This window comes from Dermochelys coriacea, chromosome 1 (genome assembly GCF_009764565.3).
Source record: "Dermochelys coriacea isolate rDerCor1 chromosome 1, rDerCor1.pri.v4, whole genome shotgun sequence".
Taxonomy (NCBI): Eukaryota; Metazoa; Chordata; order Testudines; family Dermochelyidae; genus Dermochelys; species Dermochelys coriacea.
The window spans coordinates 133615680-133643662 of NC_050068.2; the positions used below are offsets into that span (position 1 = coordinate 133615680).

Below are 27983 nucleotides of genomic sequence, written 5' to 3' on the forward strand. Positions count from 1 at the left end.
GAAACTCTGAGATTGACAAGCCCAAAGAGATGCCTTGTCACAATGAGTATTTTAATTCTTCTTCAGACCCCTTGTTTTTATTCCTTGTTATTTCTGGATATGTACAATACATAAATCCAGTCCTTGTACTCAATAGCCAAGCCTAGTCTACTGAAGAACAGTGTGGTCTATACGGGGCCAAACAAACCTGAACACCTTTAGGCTATTTGTCTGACATAAACAACTGACTTCAATAAATAAAACTGACAATATAAACAAAATGTTATGATTAAATTTTTTTAACATAAAAATTAGTAAAATATAAATGCTAAGGCCATCATTTGGATACCAGCTATTGTTTTAATATGCATGAGGAACTAACCACTTAGCTTCTACTAACATCACTGATCACATAGCCCACCTTCCCAGTATATAGGTTAGAAAAATATTTTCTGGGAGTGTAGAAAATGATTTACATTTTTTCTAGAAAATCCTTGTTGATTTTTCAGATCTGATCCCATATAACAGACAGACAATTTTTCCTAGTGAAAGCATAATAATAATAATAGTAAACTACAAATATGTACTTTTCTAGCAACTGCTAATTATGGATTTCTATGTGCTTTACAGACATTAAACAATTAAACCTCAGAATAACTGTGTGAGGTATTTAGGTATTATCAATATTTTACATATGGGGAAATGGAGACAGAAATGTAGGTTGGTTTGCTCAAGTTTGATGCAGAAACCAGACTAGTAAACAGAGGTGAAATCCTGATCTTACTGATATTAACAGAAGTTTTGCTCTTCATTGGCATTGGGATTTCACCCCATATTTCTTGATGCTATGTTCTATGTCTGATGGGTTCCCCGGGGTGCAACTTAGAACTGGGGTACCACTAAGCCTTCTGTCTTACCAACTTGGGCTCCCTCTCACACTGTGATGCTGTGACAAGCTGCAAACCTCTCTAGGTCCTGTACTTATACAACCATCCACAAGCAGGGTCACACCCAGCTGAGTTACACGAATGCTTCTCCTAGCCACTCATGAACTAACAATAGAGAGGCTCCAGCCAATTACCCCAGCTCCCCAGACTAGGACCCCCAGAGCTGTACTGTCATGCCCTGGTCAGAAGCCTGACCTGTATAAATTTATTACCCAGTCTGCCACTTCTACAAAGGAAAGTAGATGTGTACCAGCTTTTGAACACTGAGCAGACTCACCAATAACTTCAAGCAAAACACACGGTTTTAGATAAAATATAAAACAGATTTATTAACTACAGAAAGATAGCTCTTAAGTGATTATAAGTAATAAGTGTACAGATCAAAGTTGGTTACTTAAGAAATAAAACAAATTTGCAGTCTTAGTTTTATAAACCAAACAGTGTTTTAATCAAGCAGTGTTTCATCCTGATGGTGTCATTCCTTAGTACACAGGCGGGGACTCGCCTTTCCATCCTGGGACCACCTCCTCGTTCAAAGACTTTGTCCTTCATACTTGTTTCCAGGTGTTAAGTTGTGTGGGGAGTGAGGCCAAATTTCACTTCCCCTCCTTTATAGGTTCCTCCAGTTTGCTGGAAACATCATTTGCTATGATACAAGACAAGCAGTCTCCATTGTCTATGTGCTCTCTCTGAGAGGTCTCTGTTGTATACAGTTCCTGGGGTAGTCCTTGTGAGTGTGTATTCCCCTTAATGGGCCATCATCAGTATCTGGTTGCCCCATTGTTGTACCTGAAAGTCTGGTTGTGGGTGTTTTCAGCTTCACAACATATTTCAGTAACATACACACAGCAAAACTTCATAACTCCACATACAAGGATAGCACACACAATTCAACAGGATATTAATGTTTATCAGAACAAGACTTTAAAATAATACTTCACAAGGCATACTTTGTACAATACATATCACAATTATATGATAGTAGTGAATATAGGGCTACCAGGGTGTTGCTTTGGGGTACAGAGTGTCACACTGTGCTTTAACAACTAGTAATTCTCTAACTTCTTCATTTATTTATTGGACAAGTTTAAAAAAGAAAGATCCTCTCTCAGCCCACCTTCCCTCCATACCTCCAATCCCTCACTGCTTGGTTTTCATGATATTTTTGTCTGTGGACTACCAGGGAGGGCTTCATAATTTACTGGTAAGCAGCCATGGCAATCTGATGGAAGAAGGCTGTCTTTCGAACGGAGACCAGTTTGAACAGCGTTTGAGAGAGAACCAGAGAAACAATCTGTCCCACACTAGAGATCAGGTTTCAGATGCAGTTTTCTCCCATGTCTACATCAAGTACTACATCATTGCAGTTGCACTGCTTTTTGTGCACTTATCTTATGGTTCCCAGCACATATCTCCTGTGGGAGATTTCAGAAGGCCTGGGAACCAAAAGGAAATATGGAAGAAGAGGTCCAATTCCCATAATTGTCTGAGAAACTCCCATAATTCCCCAAAAGCCAGCACCTTTTCCAAGTCTTTTTCTCAGAATGGAAGCTAGGATGAATGCCTCAGCAGTCTTTGTTCAGCAAGAAAGGCTGTCGCTTTTGAATAGTAGTCACAAGGTATCTTTGTGGCTCCAACGAGGTAGTGGGGTTTATTCCAGCAGTACCTGCAAAGAGCAGAGACCAAGACCAGCACAGAGTTGTTGCTGTGATGCCAACGTCAATCTCTGGCATAGCTGCATATGGGCATTTTTAAATGATGATGTTCATTAGATGGAGTGCTGCTTTTGGGTCAGGGTCCCAACCAGAAACTGATAGACCAAATGCTTTGAGACCCAGGATGAACATTAGTATCTGCATAGCTACTGACTGAGGAATTGACAATTGCCCTTAGAATTGGCTATCTTGCATAGTTACTAGTCTGTAGGGCACTAGTATGGGACTGGAGAGCCCAAACATTATGCAAAAATAATCATTTGCATGAATGTTTGTAAATAGTGAATAAAACACTATATTTGCGGTATTCAGTCTGTTCTACTATCAACCATTATTGTGTATTTGGAGTATATGTTCAGTGTAGCTGGTTGCATAGTTACAGGATTCCGTATAGGGTAATCAGTGCACAGTGCTTAACTGTTTGAAATGAATCTTGAAAATTTCCCAGGGTATGCATTTGCCTTTCTAATACACCTCAGATGATGAGAATGAACAGGGAGGCACTCAGGACAATAAACAACTATTTTATTTCTGTAGAATAACTTTCTCCTGCATATACGTATGAGCACCTCCCTCCCAATCTGGCATATGCTGAATCAAGCATCTGTATGCCACATATACACAGATGAGTTTGAGTTGCTGGTAAACCATCTGCAGAACACAACACAAGCTAGTTGTTTGACTTGGGGTGAAATAGGAGAAGAGGTTACTGAGAGGGAGTGGGAGGAATGGGGGGAAAAAAGTTCACAGCTCAGTTAAGAAATCTTTGAGTGAAAATTCTTTTCACTGCTCTTATCTCCCTCCTTCTCAAGTTTCTGTGTTTTTCCCCCAGATTTAACATAAAAGTTGTGCCAAATGGTAATGAGAAGACTTGGTTGCAATCCCAGACAGTCATTTTTCAAGCAATTTTTCTTGTTTTTAGTTTCACATCACCTCATACTTATATTTTAAAGGTTGATTACTTTGGAGTATTTTGATGGATCAGGCATTTAAATTCTTGCACATTTTTAGAGGTCTATACAGATAATATTTACAGATAGAAATATGATTTAAAGTGGAAGTTGTCCCTTTAAACCTTCTGGCCAGATTTTATGCTGATTTATGCTAACGCACTGATTTGAATGGGATTGCAGGAGTTTGTAAATCAGTGCAAGCTTAATAGTTATAGTTCAGCTTTCTCTTTCTAGTTCATAGCCATTAATATAAGCAAAATAAAAGTACAGGTAAAAGGACTGAGCTCTACAGGGACACTATTCAGTGGTTCTCTCTCCACTATGTTGGGCAAAACTCCATCTTCTCTGTTTTGTTCTGTTGCCAATTTTTTATTCTTTCCCATGGTCCAAGCAGGATCCCTGCTGCCTTTAATTTAACTGGTGCATTAAATAGAACCATATCAAAGCCTTCCTGAAAATCTAGATCAGCCATGTTGTATGCATTTCCCGTTACCCAATTCATCTGTAAATTCCTCCAAAATATAAATATGCATTTAAAGACAAGGAGATTAGTTAGATTGACTCTATTTAATTTGCATATTTTCCCTAATACTAAGGCTTTAGGCCCGGATTAAGTAATGCACTTAAGCAGATTCTAAACTTTCAGGATGTGCTTAAGTGCTTTGCTGAATAGGGATATAGTTAAGCATATGTTTAACTTTAAAAAAAGTTAACTTAAATATGCTCAAGTACTTTGCTGAATTCTTGGGGCCTTATTGTCTTCCAGCAAAGCAACTCTTGGAAATCTCTGAATCTGTCTTTAAAAGAAGTCTTATTACTTTCTGTTTACAGGGTCCATTAGCCTTCTTAGTAGTAGCTGCAAATGGTAAAACAAATGCTTTGCATGGTGTTTCCTTTTCTTAAGCTAAGGAGTAACAGTAATACTCTTACATTGGTTTAAGGCCCTGCACTAGAGAGGATGCAGAGATTTAACTAAATCATTTTCTATACCTGTTTAGTTAAATTGGTACATATTGAGCGAATAGAAGGCTTTAGAGCAGGGATGTCAAACTCATTTGGAGGAGAGGCCAAGAGGCCATATTTAAATGCGATCCAGGAAGTGAGATATAATTTCTCGACTTCATAGTTCCATCACTCCACAGTAAATCTCCCACTCATATCAATAAATTTGCTCTGAGATTAAGGGGACAATATAGTCTTTATGAAGTAACTAAACTTTTCTTTATGATTTTTTCAATGACATTTCATTCAGTGTCACTCTCTAAAATAAAATCAAATCTCACTTTTAGGCCACTACTGCTTCTGCCTTTTGTTTCTTTCCCCTTTTGTTTTTGTTGATAGGGATATCGGGGGTGGGGGGAGAGGGGATGGTATGGGAGAATGAAGAAAGGCAGCTGGGAGAAGAAAAGGAGTAGATTGAGGAGAAAATGTCACATTTTGAAACTTTCCCTTCCCTCGCCAAGTGCCAAGCCACAAAGTGAGGACCTGAAACATTTTTTAAACCCACTTTTTATGGTATAAGCCATGCTGGAAACTGCAATATTTTTGGCATTTTTTCTGCAATAGCAATTGAGTTGACAGTGAATGGTGGATCCACATATTGGCCTTTCCAGTCCCTTTCTACTTCTCTGTCAGAAGGACAAAGCGGGAGGGGCTCCACTCTGCAGACTTGTAGCTTCTTGCTCTTTGTGAACACAGAGTATCTTCCACATGGGGGTCTGCTATTCACCACATCAGCTCCTTGCCTCCCTTGAGTAGCATGGCCCCTGCAGGAACCATGGTGCCAGGGCTACTCTGACTTACGTTTGCCCCAGAATCACCTTCACATTGTGGGGTTCTATGGTCTAGGAGGATGAAGTAAGTGTTAAGATATTAATGACTCTTTGTCTGCAGTAACTTGCCCCAGCTTCTCCCACAGCTTTGGATGGAGTTGAAGAGAAAGTGGTGCTCCGGGAAGATTTGAAACCAATTGTATTAAGCCTATGATGTTGCCTACAAATGCTGCTATTAATTTAATACCTTTATTTTTAATGTATTTGTACAAGTAATTAAGATTGTGGCCTGCCCTAAAGGAGGTTCTAGGGGATGCCGTGGCTAGCTAACTTTCCCTTGAAAGGATACGGATACAGCCCGCCAATCAGGAATAGATAGTCAAGCAGTAAATCTTTGAAAACAAAAGTAATATTTATTTAAAAGTGAGTGGTTACAGATTAATCTTTAATTTTTGGAGACTCCAGGTCAATCCTGGAGGGTTGGCAACCCTTTCACAGTGGTGGAGACTTACCAGCCCTCAACACTTCTCTGCACCCTGCTCTGTCCCTTCCAAACCATAAAACCAGAATCCCCTGGGGTCCCAATGGAGGGGCTTTCTGTGGATTTGTGGGGAGGAGGGTATTTGCTAAGGAAGTGGCACTCTCATTCCAAGCTTGGATCCATTCTGCACTTATATGATGGAGACCACAGGGTGATAGCCTTTCTTATTTCAAAACCAAATTTTTATTGACCAATTAAAGGAGCATTTTCCCATTCACAACTAAGTGCATGCCAAGTTTCAGTGTTTAAAACCAAAATTAGTGTGGGGTTAGCCAAGACAGAAAGAGGAGGGTAAATCTGAAAACAAACGAGTTTTTTTTAATGTTTAGACAACTCAGAAGAGGCCTAGCAGGCATTTGTGAAACTTTCCAAAAGGAAAAAAAAATCACTTAATCATGAATGGGCTCAATTAAGCATGCAAAATGTCAAACCCTTTAGGTGAAAATTATAAGCCACTGAAAATGGGGATTTAGAATGAGTGTCATCTTAACCTTAACTATAACATTGCTTCTCCAATGCTGTAATAAAAATAGATGAAGTTAAAGAATAGTCTCAGTGTGAGCTTTTGCCCATTCAATTTGTGTAGAAGTGATTCAGAGTTAATCACATCATGTGAGAAGAAAGATTGTCAAGAGTACTGCTTGAAAAGATACCTTCATTACATCTGGCATTGTAAGGGATTTTTCGCTAAGGTTTGCTTTGATAGCCCTGTTACATAGTCTTCCCAGAGATTGCACAAGTCAAGGACCCCCTGTATTGGAGACATCCAAACTTTCTTTTTAAAATTCTAAAGTATATTTCAGTGGCACTGTATATCATGATTTTTTTAGAGCCTCATTTTGTCTGATTTGTTCAGTATACATGTATTGAAGCCAAAAGAAGAATGGAATGCACTGATTGGGTGACCTTACAACGTAAAAGTAAACATACAATAAAATACGATCTTTGGATTTTAAAACGATCTTTGGATGGTCTTTTCTACTCTGGATTAAGCAGTTGGCTATGTGGTGTGGAGCCCACGGTCTCAGTAGGAATCAGACAACAAGTAAGTCCCAGGTTCAGTGTCTAAGTTAAAACTGCCCAGTGATGATTTGATCATATGCCTCCCAGCAGAAATGTAGGCGACTTTATCAGTGGACACTTGGTTGCCTAGGGACTTCAGGTGCCTACAGAGTTAGGCAGCAGCTGAACAGGGGTTTTGTGAATGTCAGTGGCACCAGTATGTGGGACTTGGATGCCTAAAGGGGCAGCTAGGTGCCTATGTCCCCATTGTGAATCCAGCCCTCAGACACTAAAATAATAATAATAGTGGTACCTAGCTCTTATATAGCATGTTTCATAGGTAGATCTCAAAGCTCCTTACAAAGGGAGTTAAGTATTGCCCCATTTTACAGAGAACTGGTATACAAGGGTGAAGTGCCTTGCCTAAGGTGTGACAGTTCTGAGGGTGTCCAGGACTGTAAGTCATCTTGTTAGTTCCCCTGCCACCAGTGTGAGTGAGACTCAAGTTCAGTACTTTGTTTAATACTGCAACACTAAGATATAATTATAGTGAAAACAAGAATAAGTTTATTATCAAAGATTCAAGAGATAGTGAATAAGGATAATGAAAACGAAGGGGTTACATATAAGACAAAATCATAATATGCCTTCTAGAGACTGAATTTAACTGAACAGGCTAACCTGTTAGCAGTTTATCTCACCCCAGATGTCTTCTGCTGCGTTTACAACCAAGCCTAGTTGAGATCCCATTTTCATTAATGTAAATGTACTGCCCGTTTACTTCTTAGGCCCAGGATGAAGGGGTATCTTCCTTGCATTCTACTTATAACTCCCAAAATTCATTGTCTGTTCTCAAAAACAGTATAACCCCTGTGGCTTGCTCTCTTGTGTGCTGCTGCCTCATTGACTTCACATTCCTTTGATAATTTAGTATGTAAATGTGCAACCATTGTGTTAGTTTATAGGTTTCAGATTAAGTGAGCTGTAGCTCACGAAGCTTATGTGCTAATAAATTTGTTAGTCTTTAAGGTGCCACAAGTCCTCCTTTTCTTTTTGTTAGTTTATAGTTCTTAATTTACATCCAACAAAGAGATGGGTGAATAAACATCCCTTGTCTGACAGAAAACCTGTTTCTCCGCATCTGTTGTGATACAGAATCTAAGAACATATTTTTAGTATACATACATAACTCCTAACATAGTACTAGTACATATATTTCACAATGATATCAATGTCCAGAGTGACCCTGGCTTTCATTTAGGACCTCACATGGTTTTCTTTGGCAAACCGCAATTATGATATTCTTGTAGCCCACTTGACAGTTAGCACTCAGGGCTTCTTAGGGTCATACAAGTTCTGTTCCCAACGGAGCTGGGATCAGAACTCAGGCCTCCTAAATCCTAGTCTGGTGCTTGGTCCTTTTAGCCACACTACCTTCCTCAGTGATGAGTGCCACAGAAAAGCCTATGAGGAAATTAATACTTCTGTCTTCAGAGCAGGGTTTGAATAGTGTGCCGTAAATAAAGTCTGGGGCCATACATTGAACAATAAGGAGAAAACAAAATATTGAATAGCTGCTCATTAATGCAGCACCATCTGTCTTGTGCACTGAGTGAAGCAGAGGTCTGGTAGGGAAAAAATAGTATGTAGTTAGAGACGGCAGCATAATACATACATATATGGGGGTTAAATTAAGATTACACAGGCAATCTTAATTCTGGCATTTCCTGACTTTTGAGTGTTTGATTTTGCAACCTTAATAAAGTTCTTTCAGGATTTTTGTGTTCAATTTCCCTGTTTTTTAGAAAAACAAAATGAAAAAACAGAAATTCTGTCATGGGGCATCACATGAGTCATTAACAAAGTTAGAACCTTCAGCTCCACCACAAAGACCTCTACAACTTGATAACAACTTATTACTGCTTATCAGTTAGCTTCTCTTTGTGGACTAGCACTCGAAGGGGAAAGGACACTTTGCCAGTGGGTTTCACAGATATTTGCTGACAACAGAGGAATGGTGAGACTCAGGAATCTTGGGTTCTATTGGCTCTGGTGTGCTCTACTGGGCACAGACTCTTCTGCCCTTTCCACTCAGGCTTCACCCCTTCAGCCCAGACCCTTCCAACCTGTCCCAGTCCTGTCTCTTCTCCTTGTTCCAGTCCCAGTCTCTGCTCCTCAGGCTTCTCATCCTAGGCCCAGTCTCCTTGCGCAGCCAATCCGAGTCTCCCTCTTCAGGTTTTTCTGTCGGAGTCCCAATCTCCCTCCCTCCGCATTCTCAGTTTCCCCTTCTCCCCACTCTCCCCAGTCTCACTCTTTTTGCCCAGCTAGTTCCAGTTCTCCCCCGCCCCCGACCCCTCATATGACCGGTATCTCCCCCCAATGGCTCCCAGTCCCAATCTCCATCCCAGGCTCCTCATCCAATCTCATCCTGTGCCCCAACTCTGGACCTTTGTCGCAGCCAGTTCCAGTTCTTTCTCTGCACCTCAGCCACTTGTCAGATACATCTCCCTCCCAATCCTCCTTCTTCCCCATACTGCTTGCTAGTCTCAATCTTATTGTCCAACCTGTACCAATTTCAACCCTCCCCTCAGGTTTTCACCGAATCTCAGTGTCCTGTCCTCACCTCCAGTCAATTGGCTACCAGTCTTTCCCCCAACTCCACTTCACTCACTAGCTTCCAGTCTCTTCTGGGTCTCAGTCTTCTTGTCCACCCAGTCCCAGTCTTCCCCCAATTCTGAGTCACAGTTTTTCTCCCTCAGTGTCCCAGTCTCACCAGACTGCTTGTCCCAACCTACTCCTTTCCATCTCCCTCTGGTCTGGGTTTTGTCTCTTCTGCATTCAAGTCAGGCAGCTTTCTCCTCCATGCAACCTGGATCCCAGAAGGGGGGTTATTGAGAACACAGGAGACACAGGGTCCTTGTTCTCAGTTCCAGTGTCCTGCCTCATCCTCAGAAACAGCAATTACAGGGAAAGTCCTATTAGCCTTGGGCTGGAGCATGCTCAGTCACTCAGTTTGGATTGTGCATGAGTAGCCCAGTCAGCACCAGGAGCTGTAAGAGGCTTGACCGTGCACACTGAAGATGGAATCTTCAGACATTTTACCTGCTAAAATGAAGACGTCTTTACCGAATATGTGCACACTGCAATTTTTCAAATGCTTATAACTTGGCCAAATGTGGGCAGATGTTTTCACAGGGATGGCAAAAGGCGCATCCCTGACACAACAGTCACCCCCTTGCTGCCAAATTTCAAGTCCCTGCTCTAAAGCATGGGTGCACTAGAGCAGTTGTTGAAAGAAAATGTCACCCAAGCCTAGCCTTCTTCTCAGAAGCAACTGAACTATTTTGTCTGAATTTTTCCAAAACAATTCAGCCTGAGGCAGACACCCAGAATATAAAATTTCAGACCAAATTGTTCAAGTTAGGCAAAGTTATATGTAACTGAAAACAGGGTCTTATAATGGGTAATGTCAGGAAACCTTAAAATAGGCAGAGATACCATACACACTCCTGTTACCTCACCCCATTATAATAAATGGAAATAGAGCCCTTACTTCCAGAGTTTTCCATGACTTTATGTATGATAGAATAGTGACTGTCCTTTTCATCTCTCTTAAATAAATTATGGAAAAGCAAGAAGTACACTTTGTATAAGTAATGTCAGGATCTCTCTGTAGAGCTGTATCCTGAAAAGAATAACTGCCTCACCTTCTTGGGTAAAGTTTTATGGAGCCATTGTAAACAGATGAAATGAATGTAATTACCAGGGTTTACCCTGAAGGAGATTTGAAAAGAGCAAATTTCCCCTTAATAAAATGAATTAGTTTTTATGTAGTCAAGGAAGATTGCAGAAGCAAAAAAGAGTTTCCCCTATTAAATTCCCCCTATTACTGTCTGAGCCTTGCTAATGATCGTCTCAAAGAATTTAGAAGTTGATTCTCTCCTCCCATTCAAGTTAATGGCAACATTTTTATAGGCTTCAGTGGGAGCAAGATTAGCTCTTTATTTGCTTATACATGGGGATATAAATTTCCTCATATATGATATTGCAAATCAGCACGATATTAAATAGTACCAGTCATGTAATATTTCTGAAAAACTGTACAATATTGTCAAAGGGAAGTTTTTTTATAAGTTGTGCTTTGATTCTCTCTACAGAGTCTGCTACTCTGACAGCGTGATGCCTCTGTCCAGTGACCTAACTGAGAGGGTACATAAGTATTGAAAGCATGAGCTATTATACTAGTGGGAAGACTTGCATGATTGGAATGTTAAAATCACTGGTTATGAAGGATTTAGTTTTTATTTATGAAGGATTAAGGGGGTGAAAAGAGCTGGGGAATGCGACTCTGTCAAAAATGATATACCTGTTTCTGAGTTTCTGATGGAAGCAAATGATCTTGATTTCTTATGGATAAAATCTCTTACAGGTAAAGCACAAGATGATGTAGTAGTTGATGTCTGCTACAGATCACTAAATCACACCAGAGAACAGGATGAACAGATCTGTAAGCACTTATCATTAAGGGGTAGGAAAAAAACTTCTGTAATATTGGGGGACTTCAATCTGAGCAATATGCCAGAGGTCTTCCAGTACTACATTGTCCCTGGAATTATCATGCACAATTCTGCCATTCCCATCAAGTAGTGGATCAACACCATTGTTTGAGTTCCTTTGCTCCTGATGTACTTAAAGAACTCTTTATTGTCTTTAATTCAGCGGGCCATGGAGGGCTCCTTTTGTCCTTCGATTTCCCTTATCAATTTTCTACAATTCCTATCTTCTAATTTATATTCATGCTATCAACCTCCCACTTTTTTTTCATCTGTTATATATTGCGTTTATTTTTTACAGCTGCTTTCACTTCCCTACTAAGCCAAACTGTTTTTGTTTGTTTGTTTGTTTTGTTTTGGTTTGGTTTTTTAAACCATTGTAGTCTTCTTTCTTGATTATAGGATTGTGGCTTCTTGGGCATCTAGTAAATTGTTCTTAAACCATTCCAAATTATCCTCACTTTTTTCAGTTTAAATTCTATTTCTCAGTGGATTTGGCTCATAATTGTTTCAGCTTTGTGAATTGGCCCCTTTAAAGCACAAAGTATTTATATTACTGCTTGACACTTTATTACATTTGCACATAACAGATATAATCAGGCAACAGTCATTTTCCCCCAAGGAACTACTAATTTTAGTTCTGTGATCAGTTTTTCTTGATCTGTCTCCGGCAAAAGGAGGCAGTGGAGGAATCCTGCTGGGGAAGAAGCAGAGGTAAGAGAAGCTTTGCAGGGTCCAGGAAAAGGAGCCCAGAAGCAGATGACAAGAGGCAAAGCATAAGAAGTTATTAGTTTGGAGATTTATTTACTGAACTTTCATTTGGACCTTTCTGTTGCCCTGGAAGGGGCATGAATTTTATGTGACTTGGCTGGAGGGCTGAGCCACAAAAGACATAGTGAGAAGCAGTTGGCTTGCAACAGGCATGGGAGCCGAGGATAATGGCAATCTCATGTACTGACAGAATTATGGTGAAAAGCCCAACCTATCACAACCTATGTTAAATCGATTAAAAACTGGCTTACTGATAGGCCTCAAAATGAGGAATCATTAAGTGGGTGTGTTTCTAGTGGGGTCCTCCAGGGATTGGTTCATGGCCCTATATGAACCATATAATATTTTTAGCAATGACCTGCACAAAAATATAAAAGCATGCTGATAAATATAGATGAAGCAGAGATTTTGGGATTGATAAATAATGAAGAGGACAGGTCACTAATACAGCGTGATCGGGATCACTTTGTAAGCTGGGTATAAGCAAACAATATGTGTTTCAATAAGGATAAATTCAAATGTATTCATCTAGGAACAAAGAAAGTAGGCCATACTTACATGATGGGAGACACTATCCTAGGAAACAGTGACTACAAAAGACATGGTGCATAATCAGCTGAACCTGAGCTCCCAGTGCAATGCTGTGGCTAAAACGGCTAAAGTGATCCTTGGATGCATAAACAGGGAATATTGAATAGGAGAAGAGAAAGCATAAGAATGCTCCAGACAGCCTGTAAGTAAAGGCTGCTATTACTCAGCAGGGCATGTGACCAGACCACATGACACTGATCTCCATTTTGGGTACCTGCATTTTTCCTGTATTTTTCCACAAATATGTGGAAAAACATATGTGCCATATGTTAAAGCTACACAAGGTGGGTTGTGACATCATCAAGGGGCCTCACTCCACACAGATGAGAACTCCTGAAAACACCTGAGGAACAGGTTGGAGAACTGGGGGAAGTGCTGGTCTCAGGCTAAAAAACATTTCTAACTTGTGTATGGAAACCTGGTCAACTGCTTCTACCATCAGCCAGGGTGAGAAATTGCTAATTCATACCCAATCTATCTAGATTTTTAAATTTGGTTTATGGTTTTGTTTATTTGCTAGATAATCTGCTTTGATCTGTTTGCTATCACTTATATTCACTTAAAATCTATCTTTTTTGTAGTTCATAAACTTGTCTTCTGTTTTAATCTAAACCAGAGTGCCTTTGATGGAAGTGTCTGGGGAAAATGTCAGCTTGGTTTAAAACAAGCGTACTGTGCATATTTCCTCTCCACATTGAGGGAGAGGTGAACTGGGTAATAAATTCATACTGGTCAGGGTTTTAATCAGGGCAGGATGGTACAGCTCTGGGATCCCAGGCTGCGGGACTGGGGGTTATTTTGACTTCAGCCTCTCTATTGTTGCTTCATGCTGTGGCTGGCCAAAGCCTGCATGCAACTGCAGCTGGGTGTGTCCCTGCCTGTGTGAATGCTGGTAGGAGTGTGAGAGCAGTCTATAGCCTGTCACAGAAGCACAGTGCTGCGAGGGGTCCCAAGCTTGTGAGTCAGAGGGCTCAGAGGTAACCCAGTTCCAGGTGGCACACCAGGAGAAACCAGTGGGGCTATCTCTCCATGTTTCTCCCAGAATCCCATCAATGACAGCTCGATTTTCCCTTTTGTTGCTTATATTCTTCCCAAACCCTTTACTCTCTGTCTCTTCCCATTATGTATGCAGTGTTGATGTAGCCATGTTGGTTCCAGGATATTAGAGAGGCCAGGTGGGTGAGGTAATATCTTTTATTGAGACAACTTGTACTAGGGAGAGAGACACACAGAGCTCTTCTTTTTCCTTTCCCTGGCCTGAAGAAGAGCTCACTGTCACTTGAAAGCTTACCTTTTCTCATTATTGGCTTTATTAATTCCATTGTTACTATCACACCTAGTACTGTGACACTGTGCCTGAAATAATGTCACTGGTCTCATTTACCAGCCTCCCTTTCCTCTGTTAAATTCCTCTTTAAAACTCTGTTCTCTGAACAATTCCTCCTCCCTCACATCTTCAATAATCCCCCTGTAGCGGGGTAGTCACCCCGCTCTGGCCCTGAAGGGGTTAAAATAGCCCTGGGAGAGGGCTTCCCTGGGGAGCCAATAGTAAAAGCAGCCCTGGAGAGGGCTGCGGAAAAGGAGTGAAAGCAGCAAACCTAGGCTGTTTGGGGGAAGTGGCCACAGCGGGGGCTATGCCCCAATCATGCCACAGCTGACCCTATAAAAGGGCTGTGGGCCAGAAGCAAGGGAGTCTCACTTTAGCCCTAGAGTGGGAAGGGCTAGCTGCCTGGGAGCAAGGTACCTGAAGTGGAGTAGTGCTGGTGAAGGGAAAAGAGAGCTGGAGAGCTCCAGCCTGATAAACTCCCAGGCTACAGGCCTTGTTTACGGCCAAAAGGTACTGGGGCTGCAGAGCTGCAGCCTGGGGATAGGCATAGGCAGCTGGTCCAACCCCCTTGCCAGTGATGAGTGGCCATTACAGACTGAAGTCTGCTCCAGTGAGTGGGGACTAGCTGATGACTGGCAGTAACCAGTAAGGCAAGGTGGGTTTAGAGGGTTGTGGGCCCCCCTGGAGGGGAGACCCAGAGTGTGGGGGTGCTGCAGGGGGCAGAACCCCAAGGTAAAAGAACTGGGGTTTGTGAGGGACATGGGGCCAGTGGCAGGTAAGACAATGGCCTGCAGAGGGTGCTCTGGGCAGGAAGAGCTAATTCCCAGGATGACCAGCAGGAGGTGCCATGCTGTGAGTTGTCGCTTTGCTATGCCCCTATTTGTTGTCCTATTTTATTTGTGAAATCCCTTCAACTGGGAAGTAAAGTAAAATAAAAGTAAATAATGTCATCAACAGAGGTCCTAAGAACAACCTCAGTTCTTTAAATATAAGTTATTTAAATATCATTTGATAATCTAGGTTTCAGATAAATTAGGGAATTGAACTCACAGAAGACATGGGACAAGACACTTTCAGATAAGAGGGAGCTTCAAATGACTGGGGGCTAAGGATAATTAAAGTTGCATTTGAAAAAACCAGGAGAAAAATTGAAGAAGAAGCTATGGAAGGAGAGATGGAGATTATTTTCAGGAGTGGCTTCAAATCATCTGTTTAGAACTGTTCTAAATGGAAAAATAAACATGATTTACAAGTAACTTAGGCATCATGGGTGAAATTCTGGCCCCACTGAAGTAAGTGAGGACCAGGATATTGCCCTATGTTTCTAAAGTTTAAGTTTGATATAATGCAGTCCTCGGGAACCAAAAAATCTTACCATCTTACAGATGAGACCGTGTAAAATTGGGGTAAGGAGAGGAACTGTTCCCCGCCCCAGCTCACCTCTGCTCTGCCTCCTCCCCTGAGCATGTTACTGCCATTCCATTTCTCCCCCCGCCACCTTCCGGGCTTGCTGCGCCAATCAGCTGTTTGGTGCAGGAAGCCTGGATGGAAGGGAGGTGGGGAGAGAAGCAGAGCAGCAGCGGCACGCTCAGGGGAGGATGCGGAGCAGAGGTGAGCTGGGGCAGGGAGTGGTTCCTCTGGCACCTCCCCCCGTTTCTTGCTGCAGCCCTCCCTGGGCCACCTCCGCCTCCTCCCTTGAGTGCTCCACCGCCACTTTGTTTCTCCCCGCCTCCCTCCCAGGCTTGCCGCGAATCAGCTGTTTGGCGCGGCAAGCCTGGGAGGGAGAAGCAGAGCGGCAGCATGCTCGTGGGAGAAGGCGGAGCAGAGGTGAGCTGGGGCAGGGGGACCGTAGCAAGTAAGGGGGGCAGCGCAAAGGAACCGCTTGTGGTAACATGAATTTAGATATAACGAGATAAAGCAGCCCCAGTCCGTGGAGCGCTGCTTTACCGCGTTATATCCCAATTCGCCTTATATCAGACCACATTATATCGGGGTAGAGGTGTATTTGCACTGTAAAAAACAAAAGAAATAGTATTTTTCAATTCACTTAATACAAGTACTGTAGTACAATCTCTTTAATCATGGAAGTTGAACTTACAAACATAGAAGTATGTACAAAAAACTGCATTTCAAAAATAAAACAATGTAAAACTTTAGAGCCTGCAAGTCCACTCAGTCCTACTTTTTGTTCAGCCAATTGCTCACGTAAACAAACTTGTTTGTATTTGCAGGAGATAATGCTGCCTGCTTCTTGTTTACAATGTCACCTGAAAGTGAGAACAGGTGTTCTCATGGCACTGCTGTAGCCGGCATTGCGAGACATTTACGTGCCAGATGTGATAAAGATTCATATGTCCCTTCATGCATCAACCAGCATTCTAGGGGACATGTGTCCATCCTGATGACAAGTTCTGCTCGATAACAATCCAAAGCAGTGCAGATCGACGCATGTTCACTTTCATCATCTGAGTCAGATGCCACCAGCAGAAGGTTGATTTTCTTTTTTGGTGGTTCGGGTTCTGTAGTTTCTGCATCTGAGTGTTTCTCTTTTAAGACTTCTGAAAACATGCTCCACACCTTATCCCTCTTAGATTTTGGAAGGCACTTCAGATTCTTAAACCTTGGGTCGAGTGCTATAGCTATCTTTAGAAATCTCACATTGGTACCTTCTTTGCATTTTGCTAAATCTGTAGTGAAAGTGTTCTTAAAATGAACATCATGTGCTGGGTCAACATCCGAGACTGCTATAATAAAAAATATATGGCAGAATGTGGGTAAAACAGAGCAAGGGACATACAGTTTTTCCCCAAGGAGTTCAGTCACAAATTTATTAACATGTTGTTTTTTTTTTAATGAGCATCATCAGAATGGAAGCATGTCCTCTGAAATGGTGGCTGAAGCATGAAGGGGCATACTAATGTTTAGCATATCTGGCACATAAGTATCTGGCAATGCCAGCTATAAAAGGGCCATGCAAATGCCTGTTCTCACTTTCTGGTGACATTGTAAATAAGAAGCGGGCAGCATTATCTCCTGTAAATGTAAACAAACTTGTTTGTCTGAGTGTCTGACTGAACAAGAAGTAGGACTGAGTGGACTTGTAGGCTCTAAAGTTTTACATTGTTTTGTTTTTGAATGAAGTTACATAACAAAAGTCTACATTTGTAAATTGCACTTTCATGGCAAAGATTGCACTACAGTGCTTGTATGAGGTCAGTTGAAAAATACTATTTCTTTTATCAACTTTATAGTGCACATATTTGTAATAAAAAATAATATACACTTTGATTTCGATTACAACACAGACTACTATATATTTGAAAATGTAGAAAAAACATCCAAACTATTTAATACATCTCAATTGGTATTCTATTATTTAACAGTGTGATTAAACCTGCTATTAGTCATGATTGGTTTTTTTTTTAATCGTGATTAATTTTTTTAAGTTGCTTATTTGAGTTAACTGTGATTAATCAACAGCCCAAGTTCATTTACAAATATGTTCTTTAAGTCACTGCCTCACACATTTGTTTTCTCTTTGTGGGATATTTTAGTGCAATATCTAGAGGGACAAACATTCATCTCTGGTTTATGCTGTGCAGAGTGAAACTAGCCGCATAGTGAGGGGGAAGCTTTGCCAGGATTGGTGTCCATGTTTCTTATTAGGTTCATGAAGCAATTAGATATACTGAGCAATCCATTTTGTGCACACACAAACATATACCTTTGTTTTCATGTATCTCAGATGATTTTGACCTTTCTAACCATGGGGATCTCAGCAGGGAGAAAACATTTTTCCAAATGATTGAGACACAGATCACAAATCGCTGACTGGCATATGAGCACTTTCCTAGTTCAGGAAAAAAGCCATTTTCAGAATGAGGTAATGACAAAATGTGTGCTACAGGGGAACAGTGCTTGATAGTAAGGAATTAGCAAATGTATGATCAAGGTTTTTATGAAGTGCTTACTACTTACAGCACAATGTGTTACTATCAGATCAGTTGAAGTAAAAAGACATGATGTGCAAGTTGTGGGGAGATTGTGCTGCAGAAGCTCCAAAATTGCAAACTGGAACACATACATGTAATAAAATGCTAATGTAAATATTTCAATAACATTAACCTGGTCACGTTTCACATGAGTAGAATTTTCAGTTGTTGGCTAGAGTGTAAAATGTGAATTATATGCACTGTGTCTCTAGTTAATGGACATTAAATTCTGGAAATTTAATTTTGTGGGTTAGTTTTTTTTCAGGTTTTCTTTATAGAGTTATTTGTAAGACTGTTGTCTTTGGTCATATACCATTATATATTTCATGAAAGCTTATTTTAATTTATTATCTTAACATTGTTTTCATTTTTGTTTAGGGTTGTGGATTCCTCCTATGATGACCTTCACATTACAGGTCTAATTTGGATAATTAGATGCTGATTTGTTTGAATTTTTTGACACTACAGATGAAAATGACTAAATTGCCTAAGGTACAGATTGCAGATACAACAGTGAAGTTAGCACTAGGGTCACAGGCTGGCCGGCCTTTTAAGGCTAGCTAGGTTCAGCCACACCCCTGAGGGATTAGGGGCCTGTTTCCCCAATTCCCGATCAGCTGGGTGATTTGTGTACAAAGGGCTGAGACCATGGGTGGAGGGGAGACCCGCCAAGGCAGAGAGAGGTAGCTGGTGGGTCTGCAGGAGACTGAGGGGTGAGACTCCAGGGAAGGAGCCAGGGACTGAAAGGCAGCCCAGGAGGGACGGGGACCCAAGGGGAAACAGGGGCGCAACTGGGCCATAACCTCCAATGGATGGTGATGGGCACATTATAGGCAAAAAGAAAAGGAGGACTTGTGGCACCTTAGAGACTAACAAATTTATTAGAGCATAAGCTTTCGTGAGCTACAGCTCACTTCATCGGATGCATTTGGTGGAAAAAACAGAAATGCATCCGATGAAGTGAGCTGTAGCTCACGAAAGCTTATGCTCTAATAAATTTGTTAGTCTCTAAGGTGCCACAAGTCCTCCTTTTCTTTTTGCGGATACAGACTAACACGGCTGCTGCTCTGAAACCTGTCATTATAGGCAAAAAAGCTCACTAAGTAATTTGCACCACGCGCCAATCGTGCAGCTCCCTAGCACGGGCCAGCTACAGCCGCTCCTTGGCGTCACCCCCCGTGCCCACGTGGCGGGGTCCCTCCTCCGGGAAAATCTCCGCGCCTCGGCTTCCCGCCCCGCATCGAGGTCCCCGGCCTGGGGGGCGGGGCTAGCTCAGGCCCCACCCCCGCAGGGGGCGGGGTTTCCTCCCCTCTTCGCCATGACGAACAAATGACCGCGCGGGGAATGAGATTGAAGTTCCAGCGAGGCGAGCGCGTTCTCTGCTTCGAGCCCGACCCGACCAAGGCCCAAGTGCTCTATGATGCCAAGGTGAGCCACCGGCCGGCCGCGCGCGCGCCGCGCCCCCAGCTCCGCCCCCCCCACGCCGCGGCCTCCCTCGCGCCGGGCCCGCGGTCGGCAGAAGCGGCTGCTCCGCCCGGCCGCGGTGGTGGGGGAGGGGGGTGGGTGGGTGTGTGAGTGTGACGGAGAGAGACAGGCCCCGCCCCGCCCCGCCCGGGGCTCCTGGTCCGCCCCCAGTTTCTCGCTGCCTCCAGCCGGGCGCCCTGGTCTCTCCCGCCGCCGCCGCCGCCTCGGGCCGGGCCGGCTCCGCTTTCAAGTCCGCCGCATCCGCCCCGCCCCGCCCCGCCCCTGGCGCAGCGTCCCACGGGAGCCTGGCGGCTGCTGCCCGACCCCGCCGCCGCCGCGCTGGGGCTCCCGTTCCCCGCCTGGATCCCGCGCGGGAGTCAGCGGCCCCGGTCCGGAGCCTCAGGGGTGACCGGGCGCCCAGTTCCCCTGGGCCTCAGGCGGGGTCAGGCACCGCGGTACCTTGGAGCCTCCGGGCCTGAGGCCGCCAGCGAAGCGCTTCGCCCGCTCCGGGCTGGGCCCCTGGCTTGGTTCCCCCGGCGGTTTTGTGCTCGGCGTGGGAGTCGGTGGCCGCGGTGTGTGTGGGCTGCCGGTCACGGGCTCGCCCGTGGTCATAAAAGCTGTGAGCGAGGGGACCTGCCATCGGAGCAGGGCTCTGCACATCCTAGGAACAGGGAACGGGGCTGCGCCAGACACATGCCCGCCCGCAATTGCGTGTGCACCTGCCAAACGCTCTCCACTGTGGAGTTCAGTCCCGTGCGCCTTTCATAGGTACGGTTCTGTTAGGGAGCCCTCCCCGGTAAAAGCCTATTCAATGGGGACTTCGCCTCAAAGGTCCCCTTGGATTAAGCAGAAGCAGAGTGGGAAACAGTGGCGGTGTGTGATGAATTACCTCGTGTTGGCTAAGTGCTTAATTTCCAGGCATTCGGACTTTTTTTTAAAAAAAAAAACAAAAAAAAAAAACAAGTGTAGAGTTTTTAGAAAAAGAAATGTAATATTGGTGTTGGGTGTTCGCTAAAAATAACAATGAAAAACCCTTTAAATTAAATCTTCTCAGGCTGTGTAATGGTGCAAATGATTGTCTTTCCAGTTTCAGGGATTTCAGCAACTTTGATTTTTTTTTTTTTCATCACGTCCAAAGGATAGTCTGAAACCTCTAAGCCCAGTTTTCTGTGATCAAGGACTTAGCAGTTTCTCTCTTTGAAGACCGCCCTGTTAGTTGCTATAAGAACATCCAGGCTTGTATTGCTGACCTGCTCCTTTTAGTGTTCCACCGAGAGAGTTGCCTGTAGGAGCTCCTTAAAATGGGTGTTGTAGAGTTGTATATTATTTAGTTTGCAAAAGAGATAGGAAAAACAAAAAGACCCATTCTCTGCTGTGGTCCTGGCTCCTTAGCTGGATCACAACTCCTACGATGGACTGCATTGATTCAACTGGTGAAGACTGCAGTGCATTACAGGAGATGTGTTATAGGTGTAGTGAGGGAGCCAGGGCTATGGAAGAGAATGTGGGCATGAAGCATCTGAACTACATGAGGCACTGCAACAGCACAGGTGGATACAAATTAATGTTGACCTGAAACAAAATGTTTTGGTTCAGTTCTGCAAACCAAAATATTTCAAGGAAACTGAATATTTAGTTTCTGTTTTCCAGTGTAAAATAGAAAAAAATCAGTAACATTGAAATTGTGGAAGCTGCATTTTGTGCCAAACCCCCCCAACAGAAAATTCCAGGCCATCTCTAGTTTAATGTTTGACTTGATTTTTGTGAGCATTGTGGAAGAGATGAGGTTTCTAAAGGGATTTTCTAAGAGGCACTATACAACACTCCTGATATGTGTGGTGTGTATGTTGAGTGCGTATTTAAGTTTATATGTGGCACAGTTGTCCAGACTAGATTTTAAGTTATTTGGCAAGATTAAGGCAATCCTTCAATCTTCTGGATTGTTTAGTTTTTTGGGAAATATCAAAGTGAAAGTACTTTGAATTCAAGTCTGTTTATATGAGTAGGTGGACTTATTGTACTAGAGGGAATAAAAACACACTCTGAGACGGGCTGGCAGTATTAGCTTTTAGTATCAAGAATATCTCCATTCTCAAAATCTGTTGTGCTATCTTACTTGGAGTTCAGTTCAAACATTCGCAAATAATTGTTCTCTTAATTCTGCAGTTTGGCCAGGGGTGAAAATAAGTTAAAGGACTTACTGGTATGCCGGAGTCCTGAGCGGGGGCGTGGCCTCAACCAGAAGAGGTGGGGCCTTTAAAGATTTAAAGGCCCGGGGCTCTGGCTCAGCTGGGAGCCCCAGGGCCTTTAAATCACCCCCGGAGCTCCCAGCTGCAGAGGCTGGGTTTTAAAGGGCCCGGAGCTCCAGCTACCACAGCAGAGCTCCAGGCCCTTTAAATCGCTGCCGGAGCCCCAGGGCAGCGGTAGCAGGGCTCCGGCGGTGATTTAAAGGGCCCAGGCTCTGGCCACTGTGGGGAACCCTGGGCCCTTTAAATCACTGCTGGAGCCCTGCCACCGCTACCCTGGGGCTCCGGCAGCCAGGCTCGGGCAGCGATTTAAAGGGCTCGGAGCTCTGCCGCTGCAGGGAGCCCCGGGCACTTTAAATGGTCAGCCTGGGGAAGCCAGTCAGGCACGGCGTACTTTCACCTCTGCGTTTGGCCCTACATGCTGTTAACAAGAAGAGTGTTCAGTAGTTTTAACTAAGCATTTGGTCTTCTTTCTGTATCATGATGTTACTGGTTAGTCTCCTGTATTGAGGGTCTGCAGAAGCACTCATAAAGGCTACTTGTCAAAATATGATACCTCTGCAAATCCACACTGTTCCATCCCTTTTCTTCGGAGCACTTTTTGGGATGGATAGGAAATAAGGACAGGGCAGTACCTATTAGTAGTCTCTTCAATGTTTAGATCTTAGGTGAGTACACAAACATTTTCTGTCATCTTTGCAGCTCTTAGTAGCTCCATGGGCTTAGGAGAAGGTGCATGATTTCCTACAGTATGGATGTTCAAAGGCAGTTCATTAGGTTTCCATTTACTCATAAGTATCCATTCCTTTCTTGCACCCACAATCCCATTCTCTAAACACTCATTTCTATAGAAAGTGCACTGTAATCTTTATATTAGGCCACATTCTTCGTTTTCTTTTTCAGATTGTTGATATTGTTGTTGGAAAAGATGAGAAGGGCAGAAAGATTCCAGAATATCTGATCCATTTTAATGGTTGGAACAGAAGGTGAGACTATACAGTGTACCATTTTATTTAAAAAGTTTTTGTATTGACAAAATCTTGTCAATGGCGTGCTGTAGCCTACAGGATGGTGTAGGGTAAGAGATAAGTAGAAGTTAGGTTTTTGGCCTAAATTAGCCTAAGGGTAGAGGAGTATGGGAAATGGAAGTTGCCAGTGTAAGAAAATTGGAAATAGTGTTATGGGTAGAACCCTACCAGTTTCATGGTTGTGAAAAACATGTCACAGACCGTGAAATAAGCCCTTCCCTGTGGAATCTGATCTCCCCAAAATCAGCTGGGCTGGGGAGGGACAGGACATCGGCTCTGAAGGCGACACAGAAGTGAGTTTGGCAATCCTGCAACCCCCCTACAACAGCTTTGGCCCTGCCCCCCATCCCCTTTTGGATCAGGGCCTCCAGGGTTACAACATAGTGAAATTTCAAATATAAACATCTGAAATTGTGAAATTGACCAACCTTGAGACCCTGCGGGCGTGAAATTGACTAAAGGGAATTTTGAATTTGGTAGGACCTTAGTTATTGGAAAATAAAAGTTAGGAAGGACATGGACCAGTGTTACGTTACCATTGTGTTTTGGGTTGTAACTGGTTTGAGCAAGGTTTTTTAAGAAGTACTTTTAAAAGTTGTGAATGTTTTATTAAAATGCTATCTATATTGATAGCTTGGGAAAGATGTTGACGCATATGTTAATTTAAATGATGTGTAATATAAAGTGCCAGAAGGTAGTGGGAATATGATTATGGAAAAGGGCAGTTTAAAGTTACTTAGTATTATATAATTGAGTATAAAAGGAGTAGCCTTGCTAAATTTCAGGAGATCTCCAATTAACATAAAAAGGGTACTGTTGGGTTCCAGGATTATAAGGCTGTATTTCTCTCTGTTGTTGCACTGATTACCCATTTATAATTTGAGTATAATTATAATTGGAGTATTGTGTAAATGGTAATGGCATGCCTGTTTGCTTAACTAATTATTTTCCTTTTAAATTTTGGTTTTATCGTTCAAAATGTCATCTAGTAGTCCTCTGCTAAATAAATGTTCTGAAACTGATCTAGAGGCTCGAACCTGAAAACAAAGTTGGGTTTTATTGCACACTTCTCCAACAATTTTATATTAATTGGGAACATTTCAACATAAAGATTCCTATGCCTTTATAGGAAGAAATAATACGATAATGAAAAAGGAGGACTTCAGTAATTTTTATTTTGTGAATACCTTTAATAAATGCTTTTTATGAGACTAATTCATTTATGTTGACATATTGGTGTGAGGCCTCTGTGTGGGTGGAAACTCAAACTCTATCTCTGTCATAATCTGAGTTGCTTGATGGTGAAGTCTGGAACATTCTGATGTTGACAGGACATTCCTTAACATTATCTTGTTGCTTCAAGTACTTCAACTTGTAAAGTTAAGGAAAAAGTCTTTATTTTTCCTAAAAAAAAAAAAAAAAGCCAAAGGATGGTGCAAAAAGATGCAAGTCTACATCATAGTACCACTTAATTCCAGATTTTGCTTCTAAAGAGCACTAAAATATTACTTTGTAGATGACTGTAAATCTACATTTGTCATTCAGTATTTATTGGTAAAGTCAGTTTCTATTATTTTTTCTTTTGCCCCATATTTAGCTGGGATAGATGGGCAGCTGAAGATCATGTTCTTCGTGATACAGACGAAAACCGCAGATTACAACGTAAATTGGCAAGAAAAGCTGTAGCTCGCATGTAAGGAATATGTTTATCTCGACTTCATATGGCTTTCGTTCAAAATAACTATATACCAGTTTTTAAAGAGAAGACTTGTTATAAAATTCCTATGTACTGGATCCACATCCTTCTGAAGAAACATCACTGACAAGTACCTTGGGGAGACTTGAAGCAGGACTCTTTCCCCAAAAACAAATATCTGTCTATAATACTTGCTAGCCTTTTATGGCTGCAGAGAAGAACAGGGTGGCAGGAGTATAGAAAAATGTAAAAACATTGATGTATCCACCACCAAATATTGTCCCTCAAGTAAATTATTTTTGAAATAATAAATACAATCACAAACATTCATTGCCTATGTATATTTTATTCTTGCTTTTGCATATAGCACTGCTTCTTATGCTTTGACAGCAGTAGTAAACAAGTGGAGTAATGACAGATTGAACAATTCACTCAAATTCTTCTTTAGGAGAAGAAAGGGAAGGAAGAAGAGATGTTGTCGATTGCCTGGTGTTGATTCTGTGTTAAAAAGCCTTCCTACTGAGGAAAATGATGAAAGTAGTGAAAATAGTAAGTTGTCTTCTCTTTGATTTGATGACTACACTTGCATCATGCTAATTACAAAATTGTTAACTTATTAAACTACTGTAGCATCTCAATTTTACAAACTCCAATCTTATGAACAACCAGTTCTATAAACAATTTTTCCTGAGGGGGGGGGAACATAACGAAAGCAATGTTGATGACGAACAAGTTGACATCCCTTCACATTCTGATGCCTTCATTGTGTTGGTAATCACTTTGCAGTGATTTGAAGGACAAGAAGAAAATGATGCATGGCACCATCCTGCAACATATCCTGTATCTACTGTAAATTAAGATACTCATTTTTATGAACTCCATTCTCAATTCATTTATAAAACAAGTTTTACTGTAATTGTGCAAATTGAACAGTCTGAGTTGCTACTGGGTTTGGTGTTACAGGCATGTAATAGCACTGGCTAGAATGTTAATATAACTATATGAAATATATTAATATGTATAAAAAATGAGCAGATGTTACACCAAGATATCCTTCTCCTCTCCCTACCCTTGAGGCAGACAATACTCTTTGCTTTACCCTCATTCAGCTCTTCTGGGCACTCTGGCCCAGATTTTTAAAGCTATTTTGGTGTTGCTGCTCTCACCGTGTCAACGCCTAACTGATTTAGGAGCTTAAATATCGTATTCAAAAGGGGATTTTAGGCATGTAGTTGCAATGCTGAGAACAGCAACTCTTAAATATCTTTAAAAATCTGGCCTCTACCCTTTGATCTGAGAGTAGTGTTGCTCTGTCTGGCCCCAGCCTCCCCCAAGGACTCTGACGCTTGCTCATTTACCATTTTGGCTTGTCCTGATCTTTTGGGCAACAGGATTTTTCCCTACCTGCATGGTAAAGAGATCTGTTCCTTGCCTCCAGCATTCTGGTGGTTGTTCCTGGCCCCTTTCTTCTATCGGCCATCTATCCAAGGGCATTTTTCTAGCAACTTTAAGGTCTGTTTGTATTGTTTTGCAGTGTCAACACTTCATTAGCATGCTGGCCATTGTCATTCCTCTGATTCAGACATCTTTACACCATTACTATTTACCACTTTTTCATTTCAACATTTGGTATAATTTGCTCACAACTTGCATTTGGGCATATTGTGATATTTATTTAAAAGCTTTTTCTTCTTTTTGCCTTTTTAAGCTGAATACTTTGTTTGCTTACAACTAGAGTCCAGTGAAAATTAAAAAGAGCTACTGGTTGTTGAAAAGTTTTGTGAATTTGCATATACTGATGAATGTTCATGAATTCAAGTTGATATATGAACATTGTTTGAGCTTCCTAACTATTGCACGCTAAAATACTTAAACTAGAAATGCTGAAGAAATATTTTCTCATTACAAAAAAACCCAAACCAAACAGCCTTGAATTAAATGTTACAAAGTGAAAAATTGTTGGGTATGAATCTATGTCCAATGTGATATGCAGAATACATTTGTGAAATATCAAAAATAACTCATTTCTCTCTTAAACAGCTATAAGTAGTTCTTCTGATGACAGTGATGAAGGAACAGATGAAGAAATAAAAAGTGAAGAAAGTGACATTGAAGAGAGAACAGACATGGTATATTCCTATGAGCTCCCTTAATTTTAATAATACTTGGTACTTTACATGGTTGAACCTGTCTCAATTTTCCCAGTTAAGTGAATTAATTACTCAAGGCCATGCAGCATGTAGTTATAGGGACAGGACTAGAACTCATGATTGTTGACCTTAATAGAGGTCTTATTGTGGTAGAGTTATTCAAACCCATAGAAGATGTTTTAGTCCCTTAAATGGCATTGATCTCAATACAAAATGTATTAAACTAGACTTGTTCTTCTCATAATGTTTCCACTTTTAAGGTCTGCCAGCAAACAGCACTACCCAGATTTATAGTTCTTGTAAAATGTTACTAGTCTCTGCAGGTGAAGCAGAGTCTAATGTCAACGGGATTTTAATGGCTGATGTACACAGTATCTTTAAAGAGGGTCTGCCAACTCATATTAGTTTAAAATTCAGACCTATTTGTAAGAATCTAAGACCAGTAGAAATATTTCCACTGTACAAAAAAGTCAGTAGAAACAGGTGCGTGAAAGCTGTTTATAATCTAAACACTGCAGGAGAGATCATTTGAAAGTGAAATTGTTTAAAAACGAATGGAAAAAGTGACCCAATTGATGATTTAATTATTATTAAATTAAATGTAATGTGAGGGAGCAAAAAGCAAACAAGAAAACCAGTGAAAAAATGAATAGAATTTTTAAAACAGGATTCTTAAATAAATTGAAGGTATTTCTGGTAAGAAACTACATTGTGTACTGTCCATCTACATTCACAAACTACACTCTTATATGTATTTTATCATACAAGTAATTAGATTCAGTTTCTGTTTTGCAGAAATTTTAATATTTGATCAAGTTTTGCCTAACATGCTACAATAACTAGTAACACTAATCATTTTTTCTGATATTGATTTGTGCTGTTGCAGAAAGAAGAACAAGAGATTCACACTAAAAGGGATATGGAAGAAAGAGCAATAAGCATAGAAATTCCTGAAATTTTGAAAAAAAAGCTTGAAGAAGACTGTTATTATATTAACAGGAGAAAACGGGTATGATTGGTTAAATGAGGGAGAGTATATTAAAAAAAAAACCTGAAGGCAGTCAAAAGTCGCACTTGCATGTAGAGCTAACTTGCTTTTACAGCAAAACTTCTAAGATTTCAGGGGATAAGGCTTCTAAACGATTAGAGTTCTGAATTACCAATATATTAATTTGTAAAATTGGGATTCACATCTATATCTGGTTTTGTTTTAAGAAACTTGGAATAGAACACTGAGCTAATCTGCTTTTGCTATC

At 41.6% G+C, this 27983-nt stretch overlaps 1 protein-coding gene across 9 annotated transcripts in view; it reads left to right on the top strand.

Annotated features, from left to right (window-relative positions):
* Positions 1-19386: 19386 nt before the first annotated feature.
* Positions 19387-27983, top strand: part of MSL3 (MSL complex subunit 3) — a 44241-nt gene continuing 35644 nt past the window's right edge. For 6 of the 9 annotated variants that reach the window (XR_006276970.1, XM_038369946.2, XM_043502133.1 and 3 more), the window contains exons 1-6: positions 19413-19571; positions 22757-22839; positions 24479-24574; positions 25026-25126; positions 26618-26706; positions 27614-27736. Coding sequence is in view for 8 of the 9 variants with exons in the window: in XM_038369946.2 (XP_038225874.1) it covers positions 19473-19571; positions 22757-22839; positions 24479-24574; positions 25026-25126; positions 26618-26706; positions 27614-27736 (591 nt within the window). In the remaining variant the exon portion in view is untranslated. Of the gene's footprint in view, positions 19572-19932; positions 20439-22756; positions 22840-24478; positions 24575-25025; positions 25127-26617; positions 26707-27613; positions 27737-27983 lie in introns of those variants that run through there. The other 3 variants (XM_038369939.2, XM_043502302.1, XM_038369963.2) reach the window with 3 other exon arrangements.